We start from the raw sequence: 11076 nt of genomic DNA on the forward strand, positions 1-11076 counted from the left end.
ATTACTAAGCAACAGGGGTTTATGGCAGGAAAGGGGATTAACTGATAAGGATTCCAGATGCAAGCTAGGAACTCCCTGGGGGCATAATCTTAAACTGACCATTTGACCAGTGTCTCTTAACTGCCCAAATACCATGACCCCCCCCCCCCTTACCATAACACCGAATGACGTCCGAAGCAGCAAGGAAGGACTACAGAAACTAAAAGTTTGTTCCGGCACATCGAACAATACTTCGGTTTTGTTGTTTCTTGCAGGAAACAAGACTTCCGCTTTATTGTTCCTTGCATGCAATAAACTCATCTGTTTTACTTCATCTCGGGATCCAGAACCTTATTCTTTCTGTTACAACACAACCCAGCTGTGAAATGGTGAAATGTGAAATGGTGAAACCATATCTAACTAGTAGTGGATATTACAGTGGAAATTGGTAGATTTTTGTAATTCTTTTAATAATAATTAAACTAATAATAATAATTCCTTATACTTACATAGTGCTTTTCTGGACGCTCCACTCAAAGCGCTTTACAGGTAATGGGGACTCCCCTTCACCACCACCAATGTGCAGCCCCACCTGATGTGACAGCAGCCATAGTGCACCAGAATGCTCACCACACATCAGCTATCAGTAGGGAGGAGAACAGAGTGATGAAGATTATTGATGATTATTGGTGATGGGGATTATTAGGAGGCCATGATTGGTAAAGGCCAATGGGAAATTTGGCCAGGATGCCAGGGTAACACCCCTGCTCTTGTCAAGCACAGAGAGTCAGATCCTCATTTTTACGTCTCATCCGAAGGACGGCGCCTGTTTACAGTATAGTGTCCCAGTCACTATATGGGGCATTAGCACCCACACAGACGGCAGGGTGAGCGCCCCATGCTGGCCCCACTAACACCTCTTGAACAGCAAACTCAGTTTTTCCCAGATCTCCCATCCAGGTACTGATCAGGCTCACACCTGCTTAGCTTCAGTGGGCTGCCAGTTCTGAGTTGCAGGGTGACATGGCTGCTGGCAACTACCACTCACCTTGTAGCGGTCAATGAACATTTGCCTGCAGTACATGGTGATGCATTGTGCTATTGTCTTCCATGTGTTACCCCTTTTTATACGTTCAGAGGCATCTATGTAGGTCTGGAGGCTTTGAGTGCACTTCCAAAACAACTGTTTTTAGCAATTACACTGCATATGTACATGAAAATTTTGTTCCTATTAGGGGAATTAATAAACCTGTAGAGCACTGCATATTTGCATTTCTAAAATTCACCTGCTCTGGAACACAGTAACCTGGAAACATAAAGAAGGTGGGACTACAACCAATCCAGGACACCACAGGTCTGTATCTGTGTCAACACCAAAGAACATCTGGGAACACACTTAAATGTCTTGTTTTTAAAAGATGTTTATTTATTCAAAGGCATAGATTAACACTTAAATCAGAGTGTATCGAAAATTGTCAGTACCGTTGCTCTACTGCAGACATCTCCAAACCTGGTCCTAGAGAGCCCCAATTCAGCAGGTCATTATTAAATCACCATTTTCTAACAATTTTCGTGTGTTAATGTTTTGAATTAGAGATTGGTGCTTAAGATCTAGGGACCACAGTTCACTGCAATAACTTAAAGATGTGCAAGACACAAGCTTCCTGTAAGAACAACTGGATATGGTCTCTCTTGGACCAAGGCTGGTGATCTCTACTGTCTCGTCAAGCAGATGTGTTTTGTATTGAGTGCATGGACCCTGCTGCCACACTAACTGCAGCAATAAGGCAGGTCTCCATAATGAATCTGCAGATGTGTATTAAAATCTCTCACACAATTAAAAGTATTCAAGTATTGACTGTATCAATATGGTCTCTCTCCTTTGTGAATCAGCTGATGCTTTTTAAAATCATATGAATACTGAAACCTCTCCCCACAGTGACTGCAGAGAAAAGGTCTTTTCCCTTTGTGAATCTGCTGATGCTTGTTAAAGTCATCTAAATGGTTAAAACACTTCCCACAGTATCTGCAGCGATACGGTCTCTCACCAATGTGTATGTGTTGGTGTTTCTTAAAGTCATGGGAATGACTAAAAGTCTTTCCACAGTGGGTGCAGCGGTATGGTCTCTCTCCAGTATGAGCTCGTGAATTATGTTTCAAGTAACTTGACTCGCTGTGCCGCTTGCTACTTTGTCTCTCTCCAACGTTGCTGACCCTTGATGTGGTCCCCTGTGTGCAGTGACTCGCGGTCCCAGAACTTCCACTTGGCTCTTTCGTGTCCCCCGACAGCGAGGTCAGCGTGCTGGAGGATCCGTGCTGCTTTTGCTGCTTGTATTGTAATGGCAGTGCTTCTGCTTTAGCTGAGGAAGACTGCATATTTATAGATGCTTGTGGTGTAGTCTTCCTGATTCCTTGGCCTCTCTGCTGCTCTCCCCTTTCAAAATCTTCCTTACATTGTCTCTGATCTGCCCTCTTCACTGTGGACCCTTGTACATTATTACCTGTATCCCGCTTTTCAGAGTGAAGAGGGTGTAGTGTCATAGTGTGTTGCTCTGCAGAGGGACTTGACTGGAACTCAATACCTTGCGTTCTAGGTTTAACCTCATTCTGTCCTTTCAGCACTTCCTTGTCTGCTTCTGTAGCAATAGTCCCCCATTTCCTGAAACTTTCTCTAATTTTCTTTTTGTTCAGAGTCCTGAGAGCTTCTCTATGGGGGTGAGATCCTAAAGAAACCAGATTTTGTACTCTAGGCACTGGTGCTGTCATGTTGACAGACTCAAGTCCACCAGGATCCTCTATACTCTTTCCAATCCTGTGCTGCACAGCGACATTTCCATTGTCTTCTGTAGGAATGAGTTCCATGTTTTGCATCAGACCTGAGCCCCACACCTCGCTATTGTGTTTAATGGGAGACTCCTTTTTTATGGCAAGGGGGGCACTGGCTCCTGCAGCTCCTGGGAAGAAAAAAAAAGGTAGGATTAGACAATCTTAGTTACTACAGTGAGGAACAAAACAAAAATCACCCACCTAGAATGTGCAAAAAGTAATGGCAAAGTAATTTGAAAGACCGGCCCTTGAAAAACAAGCCTGAATGAGAAACATAATGTTTATCCACTGCAGAACTGAATACAATAACCTTTAAGTCAGGTACTGTACAAAACAGAGCTGATTGCATCACTGATGCAACCAACTCCAGTCAGATAACTTAACAAACCAATCAACGACAGCACACCCAGCAACATGCACCAAGCTTTGCCATGTCAGCATCATTCACTTCTCATCCTCGTCATTTTCCCATTTACGAATTAGCCGTGTAATCAAGTAAACCTGACCAGGCCTTCAGGCACTACTGTTTTGGAGTACTCCAGGAGAATTAGAAAGAACTTTATTTTCACTGCTTTGATTGATAAAAACTTACTTTCTCTACAGTTCTAATAATACTACAAAGTGTACCGTTTAATAATCACAATTATCTTAAGATTCCCTTACCACTGTCTTCACTGGGCTAGATTAATACAGACACATCCTCTTGAAGGTACACTAGAAGCCTTAGTTTTCTCCCGGTATGTGAGTAAAGTTTAACTTTTTTCTTGTTAACACTACATGTGTAGTGTTTTCAGGGTTAATCACAATCACAGTGTTTCGTTGTGTTTTCACAGGCAAATAAAAACTGGTTCATTAAATTCAGTAAATTTTATGGGTTCTAGTAAACAATACATTACAACAATTAGGGATGTATACACACATTCAAAGAATGCAAGACAATTATTACCAATAAATTGAGGCAATCAAACCAATACAAGAGCACCAATAACTCAAATGGTTATGATATACACAAATGGCTGATCAATCACTCAAATTTTAAGAGCCAATTAATACCGGGTTAAATATGTTGACCATAATTCTTTGGTGAGCGTTAATCAACTTTTAAAAAAGGCTCAAAATATCAACATTCATAAACACATCGGACAAGTAGATATTACTTGTTAATTACCATCATGACTTAATGTAATACACTCATTTGGAATAGTAGCATATTTGAGAGTCAGAATATGAATAATATATGTGGCAAGATAATCCATCTGGCAAACACCAGCATGTGTCATGCGAAGTGGCACTGATCTATAAACATCTATTTATAAAAATCTGTATTTTGTTAAAGAAAACAAAGCACTAGCACTTCGGGATTGTTTCTCATTACTGAAAACTCTAGGTTTAAATGTGTGGGTGGCATTCATTTTGTAAACATTATTCGTTCATCGTTTTACATCAACCACCTCACATTAAGCGTGATATATTTAAGAGTTAAGATTATATATCCTCCCACTCCCCTAACCCGAATTCAGACGAGGCTGAAGTTGGCTTCTTATTCACATTTTGCGTTCCACCTTAAATGCTGTTGTTGTGATGTTATATCTCCTTTCGCCTGTAGATGACTCTTTTCGGTCAGTACTAATCCGAATGGAATACTGTAGACCAGTGGTTCTCAAACTATGGTACACGTACCGAGCGCCACCAGGTGGTACGCCATATGACCCTGGAAATTTGTTGTGTGCACTGGAAAAATTGGGACAGGTTTTCATATTTTCTATTTTAATAAAAATGAGTTTGTGTCCAATACGCAGCCTACGTACTACGATACAGCACACGCTAATACTTGAGTGGACACAAGAGCTACTATGTAATTTGATACCACTGTATAGGAATGCATGCTACGAATATAAGTGACCAATTGTATTTAAAAAAAAGTTATCTTCAGCAAATAGGAAGGTGGGAGAATGTGCACGGTTTTGGAACACTGGCAATCTTGTGAGCACAGGAAAATGTGATAGATAACAGAAAAATATTTAAGGACTGTTCTAGGTTAATTTGAAAAAAATACACTTAAATAAAACTTCTTTCAACTTCTGAGACGGACTTCTGAAATGGAAACGGGGAAAAACGCAAGCTTGCGGATTGCTAAAGCAGGTAAGCCCCACACTACTTGTGAAGAACTTTGTTTACCATTGGCAAAAGACCTGACATGTATTATGTGTGGAGAAAAAGCTGCTAAACAGCTCGACCTGCTGCCCCCTTCAAAAAACAGTCACTCATAGAATTATTGATATGGAGGATGATGTCAAAAGTACGCTGATAGAGCGCGTTAAGATGAGCAGATGCTTTTCACTGCAATTAGATGAGTTTGTAAATGTGGTTGATTTGGCCAATTTGCTCGTTTACGTTAGACACAAGTTTGAGGGTATGTCCCATGAGGACTTTTTGTTCTGTAAGCCACTACCAACAGGAACTACAGGAGAGCACATATTTCAGCTTCTGAATGAATGTATCGAAGACAATGGCATCATCTGGATAAAGTGCGTCGGAGTTTGTACATCCGGTGCTAGAGGGATGACAAGCCGACACAGCGGTTTAGTTACACGAATTAGAGAGGTTGCTCCAGATATGAACTGCAGCATGCACCGCGAGGCCTTGGCAGTCAAGAAAATGCCTGACAATTTAAAATCTGTTAGACTCTGTTGTGAATTGTATCAAGGCTCGACCAATGAATTCACATCTGTTTTGCTCGACTAAACAGGCTCACCTCTCTCACTGAAATGGTGCTTTTTTATTGTTTATTTTTAATTGTTGTTGTTGTTTCTATTGTCATTCTGTAAAGCACTCTGAGAAGCCACCTTTAAAGGTGCTATATCAAATAAAGTGTATTATAATATTTATTATATGTGTATGTGAGTGTGTGCGCGCATGCGCGCTCATGTTGATCTTTGAAATTTTTGGGGGTTCCTATAAGAAGATGACCTGTAGGTGGTACTTGGATGCTTTGGTTTGATCAGGGCTGAAACTTGGTCCAAAAAGTTTGAGAACCACTGCTGTAGACATCCTCAGCGAAAGGGAATATCCAAATAAATAGTGACTGTTCAAGTTATATTTTTGTATGGAATACACTTAAGAAAATCAAAAACCGATTTTAAAAACTCACAATTACATGAACTTACACCGGGAAAACATGACTCCACTTTCTGCTGTATTGCCATGGCCATCCCTCCTGATTATAAAATTGACTCACAATTCTGACAAGAAAGATAGGGCAGTCAGCAAAAATAATTATCTTTTTATCTTTGCTAACTGCAGTTTATCTAGGATGACAACATCAAAAAAGTTAAGGAATGTTTTGGTAACAGCTCCACATCATATTCCTTTTATAACTAACCTCATTCCTCAACTCCCAACTCTACCAGTTTCTCACTTCAGAGAAGGATAAAAAACTAAATAATCTTCTACAGAGAAAAGCCATCAACACCCCTCCCACCTCCACCAATCCTAACATTGTTGTTACTATACCCCTGACCTTATAATCAGGAGGGAGGGCCATAGCAATGAAGCAGAAAGTGCAATCACTGTTTGCCAATGTCTTCTCACATACCTTGTTCAGAGGGTCATATTTAAAAAATGGAACAGTCAATTTTTCTGTTCAGGATTTTGATATTTTGCTATATTGTCTCTCATACCTTGGTGCCAATTGTGAGACGATTTTGTAATCACCCTTTGCTCATCCTCGGTTAACCACATATTCTCATATTCTCTAAATGTCCCATTTAATACTGCTATATTAAAATGTCTTGTAAAATGCAATAATTTGAGATTTTTAATGATCAGAAGGCAAGGTTGGAGTAAATATGCAGAAAGTGCCAGTGAATTCACGTTTTGCCTTTGTCTTATTTACTCGTTGTCTAACATGCCAGTTTGTGTTATTGTAAGTTTTGAAAATTGTTTTTGGATTTTCTGAAATGTGTTTCATATAAAAATGCAATTTGGACAGTCCCTATTTACATACATATTCCCCTTTCCTGAGGATATGTACAGTAATCTAGCCTCGTCGAACTCCAGCACGTCTCACACACATATCTGCAGCTTTTCACTGTTTCACTTTCTTGCATTTTAGTACCGTAAAGGTTCTCCTAAACTGTTAAAACAATTATATAATTTAACTCAAGTAGGGATAAACAGAACCGAAATAGTGGAAATTTAACTGACCAATCAGTTCAAAGAAAACTACTGTTTTACTACGACTCCTACATCGTGCGGTACAAGACGTGACAGTTTAGGCTCGGAAATTTGTTTATTGATCTCACCAGTCAGTGTTTCTCCGCGATGTCCGGTGCTGCTCTCAGTACAGTCCTGATCCCCACCGGCGCTGCCACTCTTCCCGGTATCGCTCAGCCCGGCGCCGGGTCCGAGTTCGGGTCCCGGCTCCCTCCCCGCCGGCCCCAGCCTTTCCTTGGCGATTTCCAGTCGCAAATCGTTTAGACTGGCCTCGAAGACCTTGGTGATCTCTCGCACTGCCAGCTTCAGCAGGGTGTCCGAGAGAGAGGCGAGCCGAGCTTGGAAGACGAACACGGACTGCGACGCCCCGCTCTCCACCAGGTCTGCGATCTCCCGCACCGCGACTCGCAGCAGGATCTCCATGACAGAGCAGAGCCGGCTCTGGAAGGCCACCACCGACTCTGCCATCCTGACTTACTGGTCTACAGTTTTAGGTTTGAAAGCTCGGTTAGGGTCCATTCCACTGACACAATCCAGCGGCACTCTGTGCCTTGCTTGCGACGGGGAAAGCTGTTTGAATGGGTCCCACAGGCTGCCTTCTCATTGGCCAGCTCCACACCCCCCCCCCTCCACCCTGGCGCACATTGATGATGTGTGACTGTCACGTGACAGTGGACCGCACTAGCCATATAGAAGGGCCGCAGTACAATGATTTTCATTTTTTGTTAGTCTTGTTCTTTACCTTGTTATTTTTCAGGTTTTTGATGGAGTATAATCGTATTTCCACCATATAAGCATTAAAGGAGGGAGTAGCATTAGACCATTTTGTTTTGTGAATATGGTATCAACCCAGTATTATTATTTTTTTCATTTATAATTTAAATCTATATTATGAACTCCTTAAATCTAACATTCACATTTAAATGTTTAAAGATAATGTTCTGCAAGTCCAGAACAACCATATATATATACAGGTAACAAACAAATATCTCAGTTTATTTTCCTAGCTCACAGAACACACATACTGTAAATCTTGTTCTTGTTCTTGTCTGAATCTCGAAAGTGTTAAATAGAATTAAAGCTCCAGTATGAACAATTGCAAATGTGATTTAACCTTGTTTGCAAGGCAGTATCTGTTGGGTTGTCCAAACTAATTTCCAATGACTGATTTCAAACGTTGCATTCCAGAAGGACAGCATAATGGAATCATCCCTTTTATTTATTATTATACCAAATCGTATTATTATACAAAGTCTGCAAAAATATACTGTACATTGCCCCCATCTTATAATGAAACAGCTGCTGTTCCAGATGTAGGAATATCCACAGCTATAAAATGACTTTGTGCAATTCCCACCTAGGCAAGATAAGATAGATAATTCAATTCAATTTATTTTAATATAGCACCTTTCACAACAAGGTTCCCCCAAGGTAAGAAGATCTTTATTGGCCATATACAATTTCTTGCATTAGGAGTTAGTCTTTTTCACATACCTCTTTCCTTGAGACACACAGACACAGACAGGGAGAAAAGCTTGGGGTCAGAGCTCCATTTATATGGTGCCCCTGGAACAGTTGGGGTGGTGGTGGTGGAAGGGTGTCCCCATTACCTGTAAAGCGCTTTGAATGGAGTGTCCAGAAAACTACTATATGAGTGTAAGGGTTAGGGTTAGGGTTATCTTATTTGAGAGGATAGGCTCCGGCTCACCTAATATCAATATCGAAGCGCTTAGAAAATGAATGAATGTGTATCAGAATTACATTATGTTCTTATTACCAGAATTGTTTGTTGGCTACTATTTTACAGTGAAAAATTACATTTTCTGTTCATTTTACTGCATTCATAATCTATTAGTTTTATTATCTGTTATAAGCCTTTGTTTTAGAAAATGTTGCAACAAAGGATATCAAAGTACAACAAAGGTTGCAAAGGATCCAACTTCAGTCCTCACAGGCCTCCAACACAATGGTTGGAGTTCATATGCACTTACTCTATGAATGTTACAGTATGTAGAGTAGTTTACTTACTGTATGTTGAAGAAATTAATTGAACCTAAGGCACTTAAGAAACGTCAGAATGACACAACCATATAAGATGAAAGTGAAAGTCATTGTATAAATTCTGCAGGCCAGTATGCAAAAATAATCAATGCAGATTTTCTAGGAAGCTACACTGGTCGATTATAGTGAAGAATTAAAATTCAGCACCCAGAAAACAGCTTAAGACGATGAGAGAGAGTCTCAGAGAGGACAAGCTGTGCTCCCAGTGCCAGTAGAGACAGAGATGCACTGTAGGATGTACTCTGGGTTTAGAGAAACAATTATCCCTAAAATTGCAAATCTGAGAATTCTAACACCTGTCAGAATCAGAACAGCTTCCGATCCTACTGGTATAGGTAGGATGAAACTCAAAGCTTCAGCCCAGTATGTGATCTCCTGTTTCAGTCTTGGGAACAGACAGTGAGCTTATTTTCTGTTTTTTTTGTATGTCGTGGGGACCAGATCCTAGCCAAGGAACATGAATCTTGTTTAAGAGAGCTTGCTGTATATTAGGAAACTTATTGCTTTATTTTGGAAATCTCAAGCTAAAAACTCTCACTAAAAAGACAGATTCTCTCCTAATTTGGTTAGGAACCCTTAGAATAGGGAGATTCCTGTTCACTTTTGAGGACAGTTTTATAGAAAGGGAGATTTAGTACTGGGACTTATTCTGTTCATTTAGGAAGCAAAGTATTTCTCTTGTTGGTCTTGGTGTCCAGGCCTCTTAGATGCCTTGTTTTTAAGTAGTGAAACGTGGTATATGTGGTATATGTGGTTTTTATTATTAGCAAAACACATTATCCTAGTTTGCATCTGATTTATTTATATTATCTAGCACAGCTCTGGTGCCTCAAATTACACCTACAGCTAGGGTATATCTTTGACGTTTGGGTTTTAATTATTTTATTTCCCAATCTCTATGTGCTATTTTCCTGACACCGCCTTATTTCTAACAACGTTGGATGTTCTTGATGTCAGGAATTGAGTAACGGATGGGGTGCCACATCCAGTACCTTATATAAATAATAAACAAAGTAGGATGCTATTTTCTTGATTTGAAATTAAACTATTTAAGCAATGGAAGGTGCCGTACCTCTTTGTGCCAGCAGAGAGAGAGTACTTGTCATGCTAAATGTTAGGCTCAATCTGTGTGGTTTAGATTTCACGTAATGTCTTCACTAAAGATATTTGAATTACCACTGCGCCGGTGAAAGTGTACCTGCAACTTTGTTTAATGTGCATGTTTATGTAAACAATAACATAATTAATCCTTTGGAGATTATTATAAAATACCCTAGTTGCATACAGTACCAATTGTCCTGTACTATGGTTATAGTTATGACTCAAGAAACAGTTAAATGTCACTAGTTTCATTTAACTCAAGTGTTGCTTTTTACTTATTGTACCTGCATCACTATTACATTTCCTTTCACATGCAGTTGCAAACTCTCTTGTATCTGTTTGAGACTAATGATGTTTATAATTACTGTTAAACATGATGTGTATCATCACTTCCTTATACTCTGTGTGCAGGATTGCAGGAGACATGCAAGTTGATTGCAAGTTCTGTTCTTCTGCAGAAGTATACAGATAACATAGCAGGCAGACTTACTCTGGTCTTCCTCTCTGCAAACAGCTACAGTAAAATCTCTGTAATGTGTGGGTTGTGTATCTGCTATGGTTTTGCAATGCAGCAAGACAGAAAAAGCAGGTTTCAGAGCCCAGCTTTTCTCTCAAGATAAATAAGTGATAGAAACTGTCCAGAACTGCCCAGTGTTTCCTCTGGGTGCTCTGGTTTCTTCCCACAGCCCAAAGACATGCTGGTAGTTTAATTAGGTTCTGGGGAAATTGGCAGGGAATTAGTGTCATGTCTCTGTTTGTCTGTCTGCCCTGAGATGGACTACTGTCCTGTCCAGGGTGAACCCTGCCTTGTGCCTGTTGCTAACTGGGATAGGCTCTGGCTCCCCCTTAATCCTGAATTGGTTGAAGTGAATAGAAAATGGACTATTGGAATAA

General features: G+C 40.2%; 1 protein-coding gene across 1 annotated transcript; it reads right to left on the reverse strand.

Annotated features, from left to right (window-relative positions):
* Positions 1 to 1384: 1384 nt before the first annotated feature.
* LOC148815827 (uncharacterized) lies at positions 1385 to 7579 on the reverse strand. The gene is made up of 2 exons (XM_088904799.1): positions 7110 to 7579; positions 1385 to 2933 (listed from the first exon to the last, which is right to left on the reverse strand). The coding sequence occupies exons 1-2, from the start codon at positions 7486 to 7488 to the stop codon at positions 1843 to 1845; spliced, it is 1470 nt and encodes a 489-aa protein (XP_088760925.1). The 5' UTR covers positions 7489 to 7579; the 3' UTR covers positions 1385 to 1842.
* Positions 7580 to 11076: the final 3497 nt, after the last annotated feature.

This window comes from Atractosteus spatula, chromosome 24 (assembly GCF_055471065.1).
Source record: "Atractosteus spatula isolate fAtrSpa1 chromosome 24, fAtrSpa1.hap1, whole genome shotgun sequence".
Taxonomy (NCBI): Eukaryota; Metazoa; Chordata; class Actinopteri; order Semionotiformes; family Lepisosteidae; genus Atractosteus; species Atractosteus spatula.